At 41.6% G+C, this 20297-nt stretch overlaps 4 protein-coding genes across 10 annotated transcripts; 2 read left to right on the top strand and 2 right to left on the bottom strand.

The window, feature by feature from the left end:
* The first annotated feature begins 1444 nt into the window (after nucleotides 1-1444).
* Nucleotides 1445-4796, top strand: LOC132784208 (DNA polymerase iota). 2 transcript variants are annotated; one of them, XM_060789650.1, is made up of 3 exons: nucleotides 1445-1540; nucleotides 2334-3299; nucleotides 3371-4796. In XM_060789650.1, exons 1-3 carry the CDS (start codon nucleotides 1463-1465, stop codon nucleotides 4661-4663), a joined length of 2337 nt encoding a protein of 778 aa, XP_060645633.1. In that variant the 5' UTR covers nucleotides 1445-1462; the 3' UTR covers nucleotides 4664-4796. The 2 variants fall into 2 exon arrangements, with proteins under 2 accessions (XP_060645633.1, XP_060645634.1); XM_060789651.1 differs by lacking the exon at nucleotides 1445-1540 and adding an exon at nucleotides 1803-2017.
* A 33-nt stretch (nucleotides 4797-4829) lies between these two features.
* LOC132784209 (transcriptional adapter 2B) lies at nucleotides 4830-7839 on the bottom strand. 2 transcript variants are annotated; one of them, XM_060789653.1, is made up of 4 exons: nucleotides 7627-7839; nucleotides 6511-7383; nucleotides 6136-6215; nucleotides 4830-6075 (listed from the first exon to the last, which is right to left on the bottom strand). In XM_060789653.1, exons 1-4 carry the CDS (start codon nucleotides 7738-7740, stop codon nucleotides 5403-5405), a joined length of 1740 nt encoding a protein of 579 aa, XP_060645636.1. In that variant the 5' UTR covers nucleotides 7741-7839; the 3' UTR covers nucleotides 4830-5402. The 2 variants fall into 2 exon arrangements, with proteins under 2 accessions (XP_060645636.1, XP_060645637.1); XM_060789654.1 differs by having other exon boundaries at nucleotides 5816-6075; nucleotides 6136-6285; nucleotides 7627-7838.
* A 471-nt stretch (nucleotides 7840-8310) lies between these two features.
* LOC132784210 (CUE domain-containing protein 2) lies at nucleotides 8311-11203 on the bottom strand. 2 transcript variants are annotated; one of them, XM_060789656.1, is made up of 5 exons: nucleotides 10591-11175; nucleotides 10279-10528; nucleotides 10052-10218; nucleotides 9783-9992; nucleotides 8311-9716 (listed from the first exon to the last, which is right to left on the bottom strand). In XM_060789656.1, exons 1-4 carry the CDS (start codon nucleotides 10902-10904, stop codon nucleotides 9806-9808), a joined length of 918 nt encoding a protein of 305 aa, XP_060645639.1. In that variant the 5' UTR covers nucleotides 10905-11175; the 3' UTR covers nucleotides 8311-9716; nucleotides 9783-9805. The 2 variants fall into 2 exon arrangements, with proteins under 2 accessions (XP_060645639.1, XP_060645638.1); XM_060789655.1 differs by having other exon boundaries at nucleotides 8312-9992; nucleotides 10591-10981; nucleotides 11119-11203.
* Nucleotides 11204-13244: 2041 nt separating this feature from the next.
* LOC132786165 (elongation of very long chain fatty acids protein 7) lies at nucleotides 13245-19529 on the top strand. Of its 4 annotated transcripts, none has more exons than XM_060792613.1 (4): nucleotides 13245-13288; nucleotides 18198-18266; nucleotides 18342-18532; nucleotides 18611-19529. In XM_060792613.1, the coding sequence occupies exons 2-4, from the start codon at nucleotides 18209-18211 to the stop codon at nucleotides 19328-19330; spliced, it is 969 nt and encodes a 322-aa protein (XP_060648596.1). In that variant the 5' UTR covers nucleotides 13245-13288; nucleotides 18198-18208; the 3' UTR covers nucleotides 19331-19529. The 4 variants fall into 4 exon arrangements, with proteins under 4 accessions (XP_060648596.1, XP_060648595.1, XP_060648594.1 ...); XM_060792612.1 differs by lacking the exon at nucleotides 13245-13288 and adding an exon at nucleotides 13337-13431; XM_060792611.1 differs by lacking the exon at nucleotides 13245-13288 and adding an exon at nucleotides 16645-17020.
* The last annotated feature ends 768 nt before the right edge of the window (nucleotides 19530-20297 follow it).

Raw genomic sequence — 20297 nt, 5'->3', positions numbered from 1 at the left:
AAAATAAAAAGCAAAACCAAAAAAAAAGAAATTCGACGTGAAAAGCACCGGGACCGAGACCGGAGTCGACACCGGAGCCGGAGCCGGAGTCGATGCCGCGCAAGAACATCCGTTTTTGATCCTGCAAATCCGTGTGGGCGATGCGATTTTTCCTCTTTTTTTCTGATGCACGGATGAATTAACGCTTGGCTGCAAACGTAGACGACCATCCAATTAATTAGTTTTCTTTTTTTTTGTTGCTCCCATTTTGAACATTACTAGAGACACCAAGGGGGAGAGGGCAGCGGGCTCAAGTGAAGGGCGACGCTTTCATGGCGTTTCACAATTAGTGCAACGCATCGCCTGTGGCTGGCTCAGCAACAAACAAGATTTCAATAAGAAAATCAGAAAATCAAGCAAATTTAGCAGCCAAAAGCCAAATAACAACAACAACAACAGCAACAAAAGCAGCAACAACAAAAACAAGAACAACAGCCACTACTACCATAATAACTGCGACGCACACGCAGGCTGATTTTAATCAAATTCACAGCATTGTTTGCCTGTCAAGCAGCAACGGGCGATTATCACAGGCGCAGGACGAAGACGACGAGGACGACTACGAGCCACAACAACAGCAAAGAAGGCGCGACGACAACGCAAAGGCCTGCATATTGTCAGAGTTGGAGTTGGAGTCTAAATTGAAGTTGTTGTTGTGGCAAATTCCAAGCGCATTTCATACGCCACCACAGGCAACACAATAACAACAACAAGAACACCAGCAACAAGCCATAAAGCTGCTCCATATTGTGGCACACTGCACAGACATCGCGCGTGACCACCAGCTGCCCCAAGCATTGAGTACCCACCCACTTATCGCAACATTGCTTTATGCCTTATACATATTCTCTGCTATCCGCCAAGCAAACGCGCCTTCATCATGTAAGATATACTAAGTATTGTACAAAACTCATGAATATCATTAAATTAAAAAACAGCAAGAAATGCTCTTACATGGGATAAACTGCTGATAACATCCCAAATGTTGGCGCCACATTTTTTAAATTTGTAACCGTTTCAGAGCAATAATGACGTCACTGCCACCTGCCTTGGACAATCTGGCAGCATTATTATTTTGCCAGATCAGCTGAAATGCAAAACTCCAATTTTGGTGTGCGGTCACACCAACTGCCGATCAATCGACTCGATTGTTATCGATAACATATTATTTGTGTGAAATTATAGGTAAAATCAGTAAAAATATTTCTAGCACATTAATAAAGAAATTAATTTATTATTTATTGCAATAATTTGTGCTGTCTTATAAAAAATAATTATTAGTTAGTTTCGGTTTCAGCAAAAAGTTAAAGCTTCAAACTCAAAAACCGCGCGCAGTTCTGGAATCACTAGTTCCTTTCTATTGAACAATCTAGTAAGATGTGGTATTTATTAGGTTATAATAATGGCAAATTTCCCAAAATCCATGTGGTATATTTCGAAATTCAACTTGCGGTCACATGGCGACCAGTTTGTTCCATACAGCACTAGTTTGTTGAAAAAAGTAAATAAATAATATAATTCATTTGATTTAAACCGATTTTCATTGTTAACGTGATAAGAAAAGACAAAGCAACAATTTAATACTACTAGCATGCCAAATTGTTTTTTGTGTGGCCAGCCATATTTGGTTGGCAACAATTTTCTCTTGTGTGTGCAGCTCTCGTTTGCCGTTTAATTTTTTGTGCGTCATCATTGTCTTCTTCGATGTTATTGTATGTTAAGCCAGCAACATATGTGCAATAATATATATATTGTTGACCAACTAAATTATTTGCCGGTGCACTGTACATCACCTTTCGCATTCATATGTGTACGTGTGTGTGTTTGATTAGAAAGTCGGCAACAGTCGGTGGTTCGTTCGTGGGCGTGTGAGAAACACAGGAGACGCAAGAAAAATTTCTCATTGTTCGTTGCGGGCAAACCCAGCGCGCTAAAAAAACCATAATATAATTATTACTCACGCAGACAACTGCACAAGGCAAGCAAAAAACAGCAACCGACTACCTTTCTCTCTCTCTCTCTAGCTGGCCTAGACTCGTCGCTCTCTCACACACACACTAAACACAATGTTTGGCTGTTGTTGTTTTTTACACTTTGTGACGAAATGAAGTCGGTGGCTACATCAAAGTCGATATCTTGTTGTTGTTATTATCGGCACGCGTAGTATTTTTCTCAAAGGTCACGGGCAGCTGATAGATGATGTGCGGGGGAGAGGCAGTCTACAGTTGTTGTTTTGCTAGAAATAGCGCGAAAAGACGAGCAGCCGTTTAACCTTCGTTTTGTTTTGCTTACAGGCGCCCAACATGGATTTCGCTAGCGTGCTTAACAAAAGCGAACCACATCAGCGCACCATCATACACCTGGACATGGACTACTTCTATGCCCAGGTGGAGGAAATACGCGATCCTTCTTTGCGCAATCGTCCATTGGCTGTGCTGCAGAAGAACATTGTGGTGACCTGCAACTATATAGCCCGATCTCAGGGCGTCACCAAGCTAATGCTGGTGGCAGATGCCGAACGTCTGTGCAAGGATCTGGTTAAAGTAAATGGCGAAGATCTGGCACCTTATCGCTTAATGTCACAGAAAATCTTCGATCTACTGCTCAACTACACCCCCGACGTGGAGAAACTGGGATTTGATGAGAACTACATGGATGTCACGGCCCTTGTGGATTTACGGCAAGCTCACGTAGCCGAAGCACAACGTAAACCCGCCATTGGACACATTTATCCAGCGGATGGAACCCCGCTAACTGCCTGTAGTTGTGGCTGTGCTCAACGCTTGGCGATTGGAACGCGCATTGCGCAGGAGATACGCGACGAGCTCCATTTGCGGCTGGGCATCACGTGTTGTGCTGGGATTGCCTACAACAAGCTGCTGGCCAAGCTGGTGGGCAGTCGGAACAAGCCAAATCAACAGACGGTGCTCGTTTCCACGTATACGGAACAGTTTATGCGCGAACTCAATGATTTACATAGCGTCACGGGCATTGGTCAGAAGACACAGTCGCTGCTGTTGGAGGCGGGCGTATCGAGTGTGGAGCAGCTGCAGCAGTGTGACATGGAATTCATGCGAAAGAAATTTGGGTTTGAGACTGCTACCAAACTGAGGGATTTGGCATTGGGTCGTGATGCGAGCACAGTGCGTGCTACGGGAAAACCCAAAACGATTAGTGTGGAGGATTCGTGTAAGACGATTTCCGTCCATACAGATGTCACGGATAAGTTTCGCTTGTTGCTCAAGCGTCTTATGGAGCAGGTAAGCATGAAGTTTTTATAATTTAAATCGTACTTTACTTACCAGAGATTCTATTCTTTTGAATTCCACAGGTAGCCGAAGACGGGCGCATTCCCATTGCAATTAAGGTGGTGCTACGCAAATTCGATTCTCAGAAAAAGAGCAGCCATCGGGAGACAAAGCAGGCCAACATTCTACCCTCTCTTTTCAAGACATCCGTTTGCGCCGGCGAAACGGGCGTATGCAAAGTGCAGCTGGCTGATGGCGCGTTGGACAAATTGCTTAAGATTATTATGCGTCTGTTCGAACGCATTGTGGATCTGAGCAAACCTTTTAACATTACGCTAATCGGCTTGGCCTTCTCCAAGTTCCAGGAGCGTAAAGTTGGCTCGTCATCCATTGCCAACTTTCTGATCAAAAAAGCCGATCTCGAGGTGCAATCGATCACCTCGCTAACGAACACGAGTCTCAACTCCACTACTTCCCCCACAACAGAAGGCAGTCCGACCGCGCTGAGCGGAGACGAAGCCGCCTTTCGCTCCTCACCCACCACATTCAAGCCAAGTGATCAGTTCTACAGACGCCGTGCGACGACAGCGTCGCCGGTACCTATGTTGACAGACAATGGCTCCGAATCGGGCGCCACTAATTCGGACTTCAGTGACTTCTCCGAAACGGAAGTGGAGCCGTCGCCCAAAAAGAGCCGCATTGGCCGCGTGCTCGTGTCGAAGCGCAGCCGATTGGCAGTGGATGTAGCCGATGCGGCTGCAGATGTCGCTTCGCCGAGTAAGCTGCGTGTCTGTGATCTGCGTCTTAACTCTCGCGACAGTGAAAAAGACTTTCCCATGAGTCCCATTGCTGCCTGCACACCGTCCACATCTGCAGCAGCGGCCGCGCCACGATTTCGAACCATTCAACCGCCCAACACGCTGCTGAATCGCATCGATGGCAGCCTACGTTTTCTGCCCGCACGCACCACGAGTCGAATAAGCTCGAATGCCAGTTCCACGGCCTCATCGCCGTTGCCCTCGCCAATGGATGATTCGGTCAGTGCACCAACAACGCCTACAATTGCGCCTGCGTTGCAAGTTGCGGCACCAGCGCCAAGTGCCATCACGGAGACGGCCACAACGGGGGATTCACTCGCTCACATCGCTTGTCCCGCCGGCGTGGATGCGCAGGTCTTCAAAGAATTGCCTGTGGAGCTACAGAACGAATTGATCGCTTCGTGGCGCAGTTCGCTCGTGGTGGCAGCTGCTGCCAGCGCTGTGGAGCAGGCAACAACGAGCAGCGGTAACGCAAGCAACGCCACCAGCAACGGCGGTGGTGGCGCAGGCGGCACACAGAAAAATACGCTATATCGATATTTCCTAAGGAACAAGTGATGGGAGTGAAACGCTTTGCGTCCAACGTGTAGCTCTGCCTAATCTTAAGATTCAAAGTATATGTTAAACTATATTTATATATTGAGTAATCCAAGAGACATATATTTTTGAAGGTTTGTGGTATTAGCTTGTACGTAGTCTGAGCTAAGATAAAATTTAAACATCGTTTTTCACATTTCAAAATACATTTATTAATTCAATAAGTATACACTTCATTAAAATACTCGAAATACGTGGCTGCAGACATCATCCTCATCATCGTAATTATTTAGGTGCCCTACTTAAATTTATAGATTGTACAAATTGCATCCGAATCGGAGCTGATTTTGTATTTCCTTTCCTCTTCATTAATATTTTACATACCATCGTTTTGAAATAAAGCGCATTTTGTTTTATATTTAATTAATCTGCTATTTGTCACGCCACTATTAAGTTAATTAAGTTGACACGCTAAGAGATTTTTTGTGTGGGGGCGGGCGAGAATTGTCACTTTGACTTGATACAAGTTAAATTGAAATACATAGAAATTGTGTTATGTACGCGACATCTGTACACAGAATAAAATAGAATTTGTTTATGGGCGACCCATTAGCGATAAGTTTTAACTATATACTACATAATAAAATTAAATTAAATTGTATATAAGTCTTTGAAGCAGGATATCATTATCGTTCTGTCTGTTTTGGGATAACGGCAATTACTTTTGACAACAGAACTACAGCGATTTCAACTCAATGGCTTAGTGGCTCAGCCAGCCGCATTTTATGAAGAATTTGCGCAACGACGTCTCCATTGGACTGCCCAACGATGGAGCACCGCTTAGACAGACGGTTTTTAACGACAAATATGTTGTGGGCGTTATATTGTGCTTCTTGCAAACATCTAGCTCATTGTTAGTCAGCAGATTGCTGCCAAGGGGCTGCGGGAGACGCTTTAGCTCTTCGAGCTGTGTACGCAGCACGTAACTCATGCTAACGGGCTGTTCCTCTGGCGAATTAGAGCTGCCGGCGGCGTGTTCGCTTTGCTGGAACTGTTGTTGCTGCTGTTGCTTTACGCCGCCTTGCAGCAGCTGCTGCTGAAGTTGTTGGTTGTTGTTGCTCTTCGCTGCTGCTGCTGCTGCTGCAGTGGACTGCGGCAGGTTCGCCTGTGCTGCCGTCATCGTAGCCGTGGAAGTCGCTGCAGTCGCTGTTATTGCCGAGTCCATCGTCATTCCCATGCCCATCCCGATTCCCATCCCCATGTTCGACATGGTCGTCGGCAGCATCGTTGTCGTAGCTGCCGACGATGTCCGATAGCTATCCAAGTAGTTTCTGCTGGGCAATAATGCGCCGGAGCAAGTCGGGTCGCCGATGTGGTGCATGCTTCTTGGTGCGATTGAACTTGAACTTGCCTCGGCGCCGCTTAACGGTTCGCTGTAAAAACACACAATTATTATTATTATTATACACAAAGATAGATGCTAAGAGCCTTACGCTTTTCTGGGATTCGCTTGCGGGGAGTGCAAGGAAGAGCTTAGCGGCCGAAGACTTCCATTGTAAAGCTGTGTGTTGTCCTGTGGTTAAACATTGTCTTATACAACCATTCAAACGCTGCGAGTTGGGTGCGTTGATAATACAAAGGAGCTGAATATCGTGAAAGTAGAGACAAGGAGAAGAGTTTTGCTTTCAGTTTGCGCTTCTGCATTACGTATGTACATAAATAGCTATAAAGCTGCTAGAGCTGGAATCAAGCAAGCTTCGTATTTGTTTTCAACTCTAGCAGCAACCACGATATTCAACTCGCCATGCATTCTTCAATCATCATTTTGTTCAGCATTTTAAATCTCATTTACTATTTTATATACTCACAGTCTTGCCATGGCCATACGGTCCTGTGGAACGATGCGTTGCCATCGCCGCATGCTGCTCAAAGTGCCTGCAGTCATCGATCTTGGTGATGCCATTGTAGCGGTAACGATACAGCTCCGACTGTCGAATACGTAACTCCTTCTCGCGCTCTAGTGAGCCGAGCAAACGCTCGTACTCATTGCTCGAATAGAACTGTGCAAAGACGCGAAAACGATCCCGGAACTCCTTCTGCTCCTTGCTCAATCCCGGATGCAGAGCATAGTTGCGATTGCGAAAGAAATTCGACACCAGTTGATAGTCGCGCACCATTCTTTTACGACGAGCGCGTTCCCGCAGTCTGCGTGTGTAGATGTCGACGTGGGCCAACTTAAGCATCACATCGATTTCCACATCCTCCGAACTATGCGTTATTGTGGAGATCAGCTGCTCCGCCGTGGGATCGTATTCACGCTCAAAACTATCACGATTGGGCATATATCCGAGTTGCATGGCCTCTTCATTGCTGATCTCCAGTGGCGGTAGGCGGGCCAATGCATTGGCGCCCAGTGGCCCAGTGTCATCTTCGGTGCGATCCAGAAGTAGTGGACGTTGTGATTGCGCCGGTGTCCATGTTGCCTTTCCGATGGTGCCATTTACAAACTTATTTACATACTCCTCCTTGGCATCCTCACCAGATTTGGTCTCAATGTGTTTGCTAATGTCCTCCCAGTTACCAAAGCCATACTGTTCAATGGCATCGAGCAATCGAATCTCCTCACGAGCTGTCCAAGCGCCTTTGCCGCGAAACACGCTCAGAATCGAAGTGCCGGTGTCCATAAACTGATATGCATGGTTGTTTACATGTGCGCCAATCTCGGCGCCCATTGAAAAGCACTAAAATTGCATAAACAATCGACTTTAGTTGCTGCGTACACAGAAAACAGCTGTTTTTGCAAACAAACAACATTGTGAAATCGCATATCGGCTATATGTACAGTTTTAGATGCGTCAGCAGCACTTGAACTACTTCTCTTCTCTGTATCAGCGAGTATGTGCCTATGTGTGCGAATATTGCTGTATGGGTGTGGCGACACGCACACATACGCACTCAAAAATTCTATGCATGTAAGTACTTACTTGCAGGCACAGGTCGAAATTTTCGCATTCAGCACAATGAACACGTATGCCTTGAATATCATCTTGGCAATTTGTGCAATTATATTTTGTGAAAAGATCCGCAATTGTCGTCATTGCGACCTTTTAAAGCGAGTTTTCGTGAAAAAATGAATATGCGAAACGCACTATGCGATAGCCGCCATCTTGGAGACGCAGAAACATCGACAGTACTGTCGCTGATGTATCGATGGTTTTCACGTTTTATGATATCGATGTTTTAAAAGGCAAACATCGTTGTTTTTCTACAGAAGAAAAATATAATATTGACTATTGTGTATTACAAAATAATTTACCGCAAGCAAAATGTTTTAATGTCTAGAAGATAATTTGAAATACAGCCAGCCAGACGATTTCGTCGTGCTATATAGGGAACCACCATTCCATTGTGTGACCAGTGGTACGTTCGAGCGATAATCGATAAGTGTCCGCGCGATAATTTAAAACCAGTAGTTGATTGGATACAATATTATATATTTATTGAATTTGAAAAGTTTAATTCGAGAGTTTTGCCTTTTTCTTGTAGTTAATTTTTATGCTAATATCACAAAAATAATATATAAACTAAAATATATGAGAAAGTGTCGCATAATATCAAACCGAAACCAGTGAAATGCATAAATACATATTTATACATATATAATATAAATATAAATATAAATATAAATACCGATTAGTCAGTGCTTAGCTTAAATGAAATACAAAATAAACTTGTAAGGAGATAGTAGCTGAATATAAATTAAACGGTGGTCGTGAAAGGAACACTTATAATACACATATGTATTGTAAAATAATAAATGAAGATGTTCAAAAAAACATGAAATGCAAATGCGTCGAATGATATTCTGATGTCTTAAACACTACAAAAAATTAATTACGCTGGGCTTTCAACACTTAAAGGAATTACAAAGAAGCTTGCTAATATAGGGGGTTATATTAAAATTGATTATTCTTGATTAGTTGTATACGTTGAATATGTTATTAATATTGCTCTGTCCATCCGAGCAGCAGCCGCTTTTTTTTTGTTTTGGTATGTGGAGTTGGTTCTCAGGATGAGGACTAGTTATTGTTGCATGGCATTTGTGGTTACTGTTACTAGTTTGCTTAGACCAAAATAATAATAATAATAATAAATAAAAAGAAAATTAAAAACGTTTTACACAGTAAAAACAATATATAAACCCTTTCAACATAAATCTTATGGCAAGTGGTTTTTCAGTTGCGTTTTAAAAACGCAAGCTGTAATTACAAACACTTCAATTCGAATACCTAAAATCATCTAAATAAGTCTATTTTGAGCGCCAAATTCGAGTTTAATAGTCGCGCCCGTAATCGTGGGATGTCGAGATTCACTAACGAGCAAAATTCATTTCGATTAACTTGTTATTTTTGATCTGTGGAGTTAAGGAACTCAGAAAAATGCTATCCTCACGATGTTAGGCGTGACCGCAAAGCGTTGTCATGAGCGACAGGCAGCAGCCAAGAATATCCTTGGGCTACATCCTTGTCACCGAAACGAGACTCATAAGTAGTTATTGATTATAACGCCCTGGGCTGGCCAAACAAAAAACAAAAATGCAAATGCGATTCCTAAAACATAACTATTAACTAATTTGGTATGTAAAGTCTTCTTCGTGTCTTCTTTGTCCACAATTTGATTATGATAAAAATTCCGCGGCCTACAATAGCAGCCAGCAAGGCTAACTAACAACAGCAACAACAAATTGCCAGCTAACTCACATGGATTGGATATCTGGATTATGATTATTGGGTCACTCGATGCGTCGGCGGCTGCTGCTGTCCTCCTCAACAATTGTTGTTCGTCTGTTTGCATGTGATGTGATAATGTTGTTGGCAAGGAAGCATCTAAACGTTGGCTAAGCATGGCTACAACTGGTGCTAAAACCAGCCTGGGAGTTTGGTTATTGTTACTTGGGTTGGGTTTGGAATTCAATCTGATTCCATTCATCATCATATGCAGCTCTGTGTAGTATTCATTGTGTTCTAAAACATTTTCTTCGGTTTGTTGCTGAATGCTGCTGCATCGTTCAATTCTAGGTGTCGTTGGTGCGGAATTGTTAGGTGGTTGTTGTTGGTTAAGTTGCTTTTTGATAAAATACTTGTGGGTTTTGTTCATCTTTAGTTACGGTTGAATCTGCTTCTTGGGTTTTTTTAACTCAGCATCTTCGTCACGCTTGACTTCGGTGTAACGCTCGCCCTTAAGCGACACAATCTTGTTGTCCCGATAGCGCACAAGTTTACGTGGCTCCATTTTTGGAACCACCGGCTTATACTCCCGCTGTGTAGCATTTTTGTCAACGTAAGAATATCTAGGCAGAGAAAAGTAACAATTCAAATGTCAGGCATTGAATTAAAATATCATATTTACCTGGCAATTATGCGATTTTTAAGCTCATTATCGTCCACAACAATGTTCTTCTTGATAACCAAAGTGTGTGACTTGTCGGTCAAACTCTGATTAGTCTCCTGACGATGCAATAGAATCTGAGTGGCACCATCAATATCGCCCTTCGAGATGGCAATGCAGTGCTTTATCTGTTTACGATATAAATCAATTAGTGAATGATGATGAAGTTGCCTAAGGTTTCCATTTACCTCCACGTAAGCGGTATCTGGGAACATTTCCTGCAACACCTCGGCCTCATCCAAAAAGTAATCGCAAGTGGAGCTGGAGCTGTCAGTGGAGCCGCCATCGCTAGTCTCCGACAAGTGCTGGGATCGCTTGCTGCTGCTTCCGCCGCCACTGTTGCTGCTGTTGTTCGAAGAGAGCTCATCTTTCTCGGATATTGAAGAGTTGCGTGCACGCAATTTGGACTCTGGTATAATGCTCGATAGAGTCAACGAGCTGTGATACACAATACATGTGTGAAAATACATACATGTACAGCTAGAATGATCTCGACTTACTTAAGCGATAAGTTGATGGAATTGTGATTTCCTTGATTCTTTTCGGTTTCGGTTAGCTCGTTAGCCAGCTTGTAGATCCATTCACATATAACGCCCTGATCAATGGTGGAAAACTCCTCAAAATAGGCGCCCATCATCTCTACAAAACCCTCGACATCGAAACATGGGTCCTGCGAAGCCTCCTCGAGTATGGAAATGATATAGGATAGAACAATCTCGTCCACAACGCTAAAGTCGGCGCCTGGAATATGGGCGCTGACAAATTGCACTAGACTTCGCTTCACCATCTCATGTTGCTTCTCCAAATTGGTCATTTTAGCTATTTGTCTGTCTTTTTTTTGGCTTTGTTTTTTCTTCGTTCGGCGAATTTCTGCCGTTTGGGTTTTGCGTTCTTAAAAAAATATACAAACGATTGGTTGAAATTGCAATGTGCAATGCAAATTGGTTTAAGCTGATAGCGTATGAAACATCAATATTAACACGAAAAACTTAAGCAGAGAATATTATTTAAATAAAGACTATTTTTACTAGCTGCGCCTTTCTTTTGCTGAATGCTTTTGCTCTCTTCTTCTTTCGCCCCAATCAATAATACTTTTACAGCGCACTCAGCGTGACCGCACCTTGAGGTTTAGAATATACTACTTTTTGTTGCAAAATATACCATATACCATTCGCTATGGTAAAACTTTTTACACATCTTTTGGTTATTTCTTATAAAAAAAATTTAGAGACTTTTTAGGAAATTTTTATTGATTTAAATTCCATCCTTAAAGATTAATCTTTTCAGTTATTTTGTTAATTAAAAAAAGCCTAATGGTAACACTGAGCGCACGTTATCGATAACGATTAGAAACTATTGAATTATCTTCCAAGTCTGTTATTGCGGATTTAAATCTAGTCAGCAGCTGTTATCTAACATTTAAAGTTATATACTACGAACATAATAATTTATGAATGGAAATGATTATGCATTACTAATGATTTTTTAATAAAAATATGGATTTTATTTTTTTGTACCCATCTATATATATAGTAGCTGAGAACAACTTACCGCGTAGCAATCGGTTTGAGTGTATGAATTGTAATTGATTGTAGTAGAATGTAGTTAGTATTAACAGTCGATGTACGAAAATGTAGTCCTTAAGCACTTTAAATAGTTTTACAGTGAAAAGCAATGTTCTAAAATGTTAACCTTTTGGAATATTTCACACCACGGACGAAGATTTAAATATTCAAATATTGTTTAAAAAATCGCCAAGAACGGCTTTTAAAAGATTTCCACCTTTTAAATTTTAAGTGAACAAAAAATTTGATTATATTGAAAATTTGTCTATATTGAAAATAAACTAGCTTTTTAAATAATATTATTATTTATCGAAAGTGACTTGCGCATCTAATAATAATACCATGCCAAACTAAACCAGGCCAATGCTTCAGAAGAGTCACGGCATCGCGACGTTCTGATTAGCTCACATGAACTGGCGTTATCAAAATCTCGGCCAAGGAGGTGCAGAGACTGCTTTGGAATTACTTCAGCATCGGATATTTCGTAGCGGTAACCGCCATTTATCTATCACAGTGGTAATCGTTGAAGTTCAGGGTCTTAATCATTGCCGCATAAAAGAGAAGCAAAAATAATAAAACAAAAAACAAGCCGCTAAAAGAAACACACAAATGACAGATAAAACATTTGAAATATGTATGTAAATGCAAATAGGGTTTTGAAACAAGCGTATTTTGAGAGTGGAAGACCCGGAAGAAGATTTAGGTACTGCTATTTAGACAATTGAATTGCCTATTAGGACTAGAGTAAATATTTGTGTGGGCAGTTAACAACAAAAAACAGGTGAGTTTGGGAAAGCTGTAAACTGATCGATGGCTTATTTTTCCCATAAACGAAATGTGTTAACTGGTGAACATTTGCGCAATTACTCGTAATGGAGCGGCGACATGTCATAAGAGAGCTGGCTTTTTAGTACGCGCTCACACTGACATTACAATTTGTTTCACTGACAATGATAATAAATCAATTGAGCTTAGGCTAATTTTACGCTTCTTAAGTAGTGCCGGACTGTGTCGAGTAGATATTGTTACCTTTGCTGTTGGTTTTATTGTGTCTTTACCGGTTGGTATCAGAGATCTCTACGAGTTTGCGCGTGACATTAAAGGGGTTAATAAACTTTTTTAAAGAAAACAACCAGAATTTTTGCACAAAATGGCATATCGCAATAAAATAAAAGTTTTGCTTTCTTTTGCCCCGCTTAACATTCGCATTAATGGCTTCCAACTTGACCTTACCACCAAAAATAAAATTATAAATAAAAACTAACAACAAAAATCGAAGAAAAAAAAAACGCAACTGAAATCGGCAATTAACGCGGCTTCGACTTGCATCAAGTCGTCGTATAACAAAGAAACGACAAATGGATTGACCAAAACCAAGCAATCGCCAAGCTATAGACCCGAAGTGTCGGGCTCTGCTGCTGCTCCGCTGCTCCACCTGCTGGCTCCGCGTTCTGGTCGCTGTCGACGCGAGCGTCGCGACGCTGCCGACGACGTCAGCGGCGCGCTCGGCCGGTGGATGAACGCGAACGCGCTTATTTTGTTTATTTATACAGCCGAGCGTGTAGAACTCCGTATTAGTGTCTTCTTGGCGTTCACCGTTGACGGTTTTCTCGTAACTATCCCAGCTCCTAGAGTGAGTGAGTGTGTGTGCCACAGCTGCTGCTTTGTGCTCCGTGGTCAATCTCAGTGTGTGTGCGTGAGGCTGTGTGTGTGTGTTTGCAAGTGTGCTTTTGTGTGCAACGGGATCAACAGCGATAAGAACAGAGTACGATTCAGGTACGGAAGTGAATCGATTAACTATATCAGGGATATGCTCTAGTGAAAGTGTCTTAAGATGGTCACATTGATATGTAAATACATATGTAAAGCATGCAAATTTAAATTTAGACATGACGAAATTTAAGCGCGGCAGTCCCAACACTGTGGGCTGTCTGGCTGGCTGGCTAAACATGTCGTCAAACAAAAGTTGCAATCTTATACTACAAAGTTGGTAATATTTGCACTGACTTGTACGCTGCAGTTCGTTTAAGTTGACTTGACTCGCTCGAGTCGTCGACACAGCATCACCGCTTAGCATCGCTTAGATCAGTTGAGCTTGTCTTGACTCGGCTTGGCTTGGCTTGGTTTGTGTGGGCTGCCTTGACTAATTTTCGTTAGTCGCCATTTGTTGGTCTTTGCTAATGCTTCTTTATTGGTGCTTGGCGCTTGACTCAAGCAGGCAGGGAGGCAGGCCTGACTGTCTGATTTTTCTAGTTGACCTTAACCCAATGCAATGCACATAGATTAAGTGCTGAAAACAAGTCTGAGAGGAGCTGCGGGCTGGCTGCAATTTTGCCAGTCAGCCAAGGCCAAGACTGACAACTTTGAGGCGGCCAAATCTAAACGCTTTGAACTTGTAATCAATAAATGGCAATTGCAGCAGCAGCTGCACGAAGATCAAATCTATTCGTCAATGTTTCGAGCCCCGCCTCGAAGCTACCCCCTCAATTTCATGGTCAAGCACATATCTAAAGCATACACTAAATGGAGCATTACTTTGGTAACCAAAGCACGTGCAATATTCACACGAATAGTCCGAAAAGTTTTACTAGTCACAAGCCGCAAAAATATAACACAGCTTAAAATAACCCAAAGCGAAAAACCAAAACCCAATTAACGTTGCAAATATTTGCCAAGTAATTAAACACTGTCAGTCAGTGCGGCGCAGGCGCAACACTCTTGGATGCTAACTCGCCTATTATTATTCATTGTCTACGCCTGTTGCCAACGCAACCACTTTTGGCCACACTTTTAGACGGGCTGTTAAATTAATTTAGAGGGCTAAGTCAAAGTAACAAGCATTACTAACGCCGGACGTCAGGCACAACTAAATCATTACCCTCTGCACCTTCCATACGTAGTTTACGTAAACGAACGATTTTTATAACGTATATTTTAGATATGTTTAATGCTGGGATGACACTTGCTTTGGCAGTTAACAAATATCCAACATGTGCTTAAAGTATTTAATAATAATAAAACATGGAAGTTTTGTATATGCACATCAAGTTGAAGATTTATGTGTCTACGACAGTGTTTAATTAAACGATTTCTTTGTTCGACAGAAGACAAACCATTTACTGCTAGACCATAACGATTTATGACTAAATTTAAATGAGTAATTTTGAATTTAATGCATATTGAGGGGAATTAAATCTTTATTATTTTTTCTTTAATATTATAAATTGGACATTGTCACTAATACCTGCCAGAGTACATAATATTCTGACTAATATTGTACATTGTAGTATTTAAAGAAATTTTTAGAATTTTAACACCAGCCAGCTATAAATGTGTTTGATGGATTACGAGTATTGTTGAATTTTACACAGCGAGTATGCGTGTGAAAATCTCATTACATTGTGTAAAGTGCCCACTGTGCACACACTTAACATCCGACAGTCCCGGAGTTCAGATCTGGTGTTGGGATAGATATGTTAGTTGTTAGTTGGTGCTCGTATTTGGGGGTCACATGGCTTTTGTCAGCTTGTGTGAAAAACTAGGCAGGGAAAAAGCCACACAAAATACACATTTGTCGCCGAATTGGCGTGTAATTATTTGCTCAGAGCAATTATCAAAGTGCAGGTTAGTTGCACGTTGCAAAAGTTGCAGATGCACCTGTGCTAAAGATCATTAATTGCGGCATTAAAATCGTGTGAACAAAATAAAAACAAATGGCAAAAAGAACTGATGACCTTAGCTCAATTGTTCGAAATTAGCAACAATTTTTTGTTTAATAAGGTGATTTCCCCACATCAATTAGTTATGAAGATCTCATAAGCAATTTTGGCGTGGTACTCGAGCTTGGGGTTTCTTTAGTCGTTAAAACTCTAGATGACAATTACATACCACTCACATGCAAGCATACCAACAATTCCTATTCTGAAATTTCAGACAGTCATAGCAGTTCAACAATAACAACAACAGTCATTGTTAAAGGCAACAAAATTCGCAAAATCAATTATGCATACAAATCAATTTATGTGTTGCGTACACTGTTGATTTGTTTTTTTATTTCATTTTGCTGCTACTTTATGTTTGCTGTTTATTTCTTTTTGTTAAAGCTTTCATTGGTGTATTTTATTTTTACATTTTTCCTAATGAGGCGCACGACCCACAGGGGCGGGCCACGCGGAAGATACTCTACCTAGAAACTGACACTTTGGACTGCCATTGGCGGCGACGCGGGGGTCGAGCATTAACTGGCTAGCGGACCTTTGTATATTACACACATCGTTACAAACTGAACCAAGAAAAAACAAAAACGACAAACAACATGAAAATAACTCAAATGGTATGCACTGCTCCCTAAAAAGGGAGCAAGGGCAAGGGCACAGAGACGTGCGGCAAATGGGGGATGAAGTGGAATTGAATTGGCAAAGTCAGCGGCAGTCAGTCACTGGAACTGTCAGCAATATGTTAGGTGTTGTTGTTATCCGTTTGTCATGCTGTCAGTTTGTCAGTTTGTTGTACGCTCGCTTCTCCACATTGGCGTCACTTTTTTTGGTCGTGATAATGCCGCACAGCTCATTTTCCTGTCTCCAGTGTCAATCTGTCTCTGACGCTAGCAGCCCCAGCCCATACGCTGCCATGCATACAAATCGCAAATGGGATCGAGATCGTCTCGCCACAAAACGCTGACCATTAATGGGGGGCGAAGCAGACGCTACCGTGTAACCTGGACCTCAGCTGAGCTTCTGGATTTAGCTGAGCAGTAAATGTGGCACAGTCAGTGTCCGTGTGCGATCAGTTCAGACGTTTGGCAGCTGGTGTTAAAGGTGTTCGAATTAATGACAGTTTTTTGTTTAACAAAATTACTTCAAAATATCAAGTATACGCCACGCGTACTGCTAATGCTATGAATAGCAAATTCGTAATTAGAGCAACAGCGTGAGACACTTTTAAAACATCGAATCGCTGCTATTTGTAGTTGGCTTTGCATAGAACGTTTTCGGATTTGAAAATCATTCAATCCATATAGAAATCTCACATACTAATCAGACATCAAGTTCAATTCAATAATACAAATTATACAATAATTAAGGCGCGATTTTTGGAGGCCTGAGTCAGCTGGATTTCCAGTCAAGAACTGGAAATTTATATGATTGAAGAAGAACTTGCATACTTCCTAACATCAACATCAACTTCAGCAACAACAACAACATCAAAAATACTGGATTATTCTGTGGCCCTTGCGAGGCCATCAGCCGGAAGTGTTTACTGTAATACGAATAGATCAAATTCAAGTTTTTGGCCAACGAGTTGCCCATCAGCCCATCACAAAGCGTTAAAAACGAACAGAACAAAACAAAAAACAAATCAGAACGTAAAGTAATTGAAAATTAATGTCTCTTAATTATTTAAACAGACGCATTGATAAACACATATGACTTGAGTTGAATTGAGTTGAGCAATAGATACATATGTGTATACATATATATCGTAAATTGGCATGCAAGCAGACAGACCCCCGAAATAGGCAAAGTAATGTGAGCTCAATGTTGTTCCGCATGCAATTTAAATAACAAAAGGAACACGGCTACAAATACAGATACAAAATTAAATACATACCTTCGTATGTATATATTTAAATGAATAATCCACGAGCAAGTTATCCATGCATATGATAATGGCTAGAACTTTGCCTTTATATACAATTCTTATGATTCTATATGTGTGTGCGTGTGTGCTCGCCATCTTGAATGCTGAAAAGATACACAGATACAGATACACTTGGCATCTGCAAGATGAATGCCAAAGTTATACGACTTTAGTGCCAAGGCGAAAAATTCAAAACTAGCCTTGAAGAATGCCACTACACACACATTCACACTCACAGAGTCACATACAGCGTGATCAGGTCTTTAAACCACTAACTTGTGGTGACTGAAACCGCAGAACCACAACAACCACTAAGAAGCCGAGAGTTTTAATTATGCGAATTCTCTTATTATTGATTTTGAATTTAAGTTTTTATTTCGCTTTTTTTATGGTGTATAGCATATGCTAGATGACATTGATTATTGACTCATTGATTCATTGTTGTTCTATAGATGCAGCAGCAGCAACAGCAACAGAAGTAGAGACAATTAATTAGTCGCTGGCGTCATTCACCGTCAGTCGATTTTGGGCTTGCGTCGCAACGTCCCCTTTGCATATGGGATAAGCATTTTCTTTTCATTAAATAAAATATTTGCGTGCTTCGGCTGCATTCCTATGCCGCGCACGCTCACCTCAGCTCAGCTCAGTCGAGCATAATCAAGCAAGCTGGCAACCGGCTTCGACTTCGGCTCTGGTTCTGGCTCCAGTTCCAAGCTGAGGCGAACGTGCGTGGCTTGTTTAAGCAGCTCTCGGGCTTAGAATATTTCATTCAATAATTTGGCAACTCGACACACGGACGTACGGACGGCGGTCGTCAAGCGTCCAAAAATAATCCAAAAGCAAAACCGAACAAAATTTCTAAAACTTTTTTTTTGTTTGCCCGCTCATTTTGCTCATTGCAGTCGCAGCCAAAATGACGACCTATATGAAGATATTTAACGAGCGCATCTCGGGCCTATCCAAGGGTGTGGGTAAGTAATGTCGTAAAACTCGAAATGTTCCACAATCAATTATTCATTACTCATTCCTCGCATCGTTTTGCATAGATGAGACTGTGGACAGTTGGTTTTTAATGAGTTCACCGGGTCCGGTGGTGACTGTGGTACTGATTTATCTGGTGTTTGTGCTCAAGATTGGACCTGAGTACATGAAGAACCGTAAGCCCATGGACCTGAAGCGTATAATGGTACTGTACAATGCCTTTCAGGTGTGCTACTCCATTTGGATGTGTCGTACGGTGAGTACACGTGGCGTATACTTGATGTATTCGGTTGTATATTAAACATTACGTATACGCTCTGTGTGTCTTTTGCAGTCCATCCAGGAGAGCAATGTCATGTCGTCAATATTCTCGAAGAAATGCGAAATCAATCGCACTCGCGAACAAAATCTAACCCTCTATTCGGGCGCTTGGTTCTATTTCTTCTCGAAGATCATCGATTTGCTGGATACCACGTTCTTTGTGCTGCGCAAGAAGAACAATCAGGTGTCGTTCCTGCATGTCTATCATCACACAATCACCGTACTTTTCTCTTGGGGCTATCTGAAGTATGCGCCTGGCGAACAGGGCGTCATCATTGGCATCCTCAACTCGGGTGTGCACATCATCATGTATTTCTATTACATGGTCGCCGCCATGGGACCCCAATACCAGAAGTATCTGTGGTGGAAGAAGTACATGACCAGCATCCAGCTGATTCAGTTTGTGCTCATTCTGGGCTACATGCTTGCCGTGGGCGCCAAGGGTTGCAACATGCCCAAGACGCTGACCTTCTTCTTTGTGGGCAACACGATCATTTTCCTCTATCTGTTCGGCAACTTCTATCGTAAGACCTACAACAAATCGAAGAGTATTGATGCCAACGGCTCGGTGCGCAGCGGTGGCAGGAGTCTGGCACAATCAGCTCTGCGTGCTGCTGGCGGTATGGGCTGCATGCCATTGCAAGCGACCAACAACGGTAAGCAGGATGCCAGAGATTTCAAGCCGTACATCGATCTGAATAACAACAGTGTGAAAGCCATGAAGGTGGAATAAGTTTAACGAGTCTCTCTCAAGTTCTCTTTAATTGATTTGGAGAGCTATGGTGGGGTTTCAAGTTTTCGTGTTTAGGTTAGCTTTACAACATTTGTTAGAGCGGGGCTTTAGTTTAGATTTTTAAGATACTATATATATCCATATAACACCATATCTGTATGTAAAAAGATTCTGAATAATGAGCTTGTGTAATGTTTAATGTATAATGTTTATGCCAAACAGCAGAAGAGTATATCCAAATACCTAGGCGTGTAAGTGTTATGTATGAATGTGTATGTATGTGAATGAATGTTGTGAGTGAATGTTCAAAAATGTATATGCGTGACTGTATCGATGTCTAAGTATTGAGAAATCCAAGAAACTCATTATTGAAATTCGAATATGAACTGTTTTTGAAACAAAACAATAATAAAAACAATATTTGAACTTTTTTTTAAACAACTCGGCATTTTGTTTTGCTACTTTTTAACATATGGTTTATTTTTCGGATTTTGCAGTTTGTCGAGAACTTTCTGTTCACATATTAAAAAAACCTGTTTGGTTTTTGTTGTAGAAGGGTCTTCGACTTATTTTTGGTTGTTCCATGGATTCCCCGTAGCTTCAAATCATTTTAGATTAGCCCTGAGTATTAAAGCGCGTGGCACAATCAACTGATTATGCAAAATGACAAACAGACAACTGCTAAATTTCTTTTATTGCTATGATTAATGTCAGGGTCGTTAATTCATACAAATTCTGGGGGTCGGACTTAACTCGCGTGCCTCTCGCACAGTTATGCAATTGATTTTCCATCAGCTCGATCAGGTTCGGCGAGACTTAGAGACTTAATGGCGACAACGAAGAAGAACACACAATCGAGCAAAATTATAAATTCAAATTTCGTATACTTAATAACCCGGCACCGGTGGTGCAAAGGGCAGAAGTATTATGAAACTTTTTGCCAAATGGATATAAATATAAATAGATG

This window comes from Drosophila nasuta, chromosome 2R (assembly GCF_023558535.2).
Source record: "Drosophila nasuta strain 15112-1781.00 chromosome 2R, ASM2355853v1, whole genome shotgun sequence".
NCBI classification, from domain to species: Eukaryota; Metazoa; Arthropoda; class Insecta; order Diptera; family Drosophilidae; genus Drosophila; species Drosophila nasuta.
This window is presented reverse-complemented; position numbering and strand designations above follow the sequence as displayed.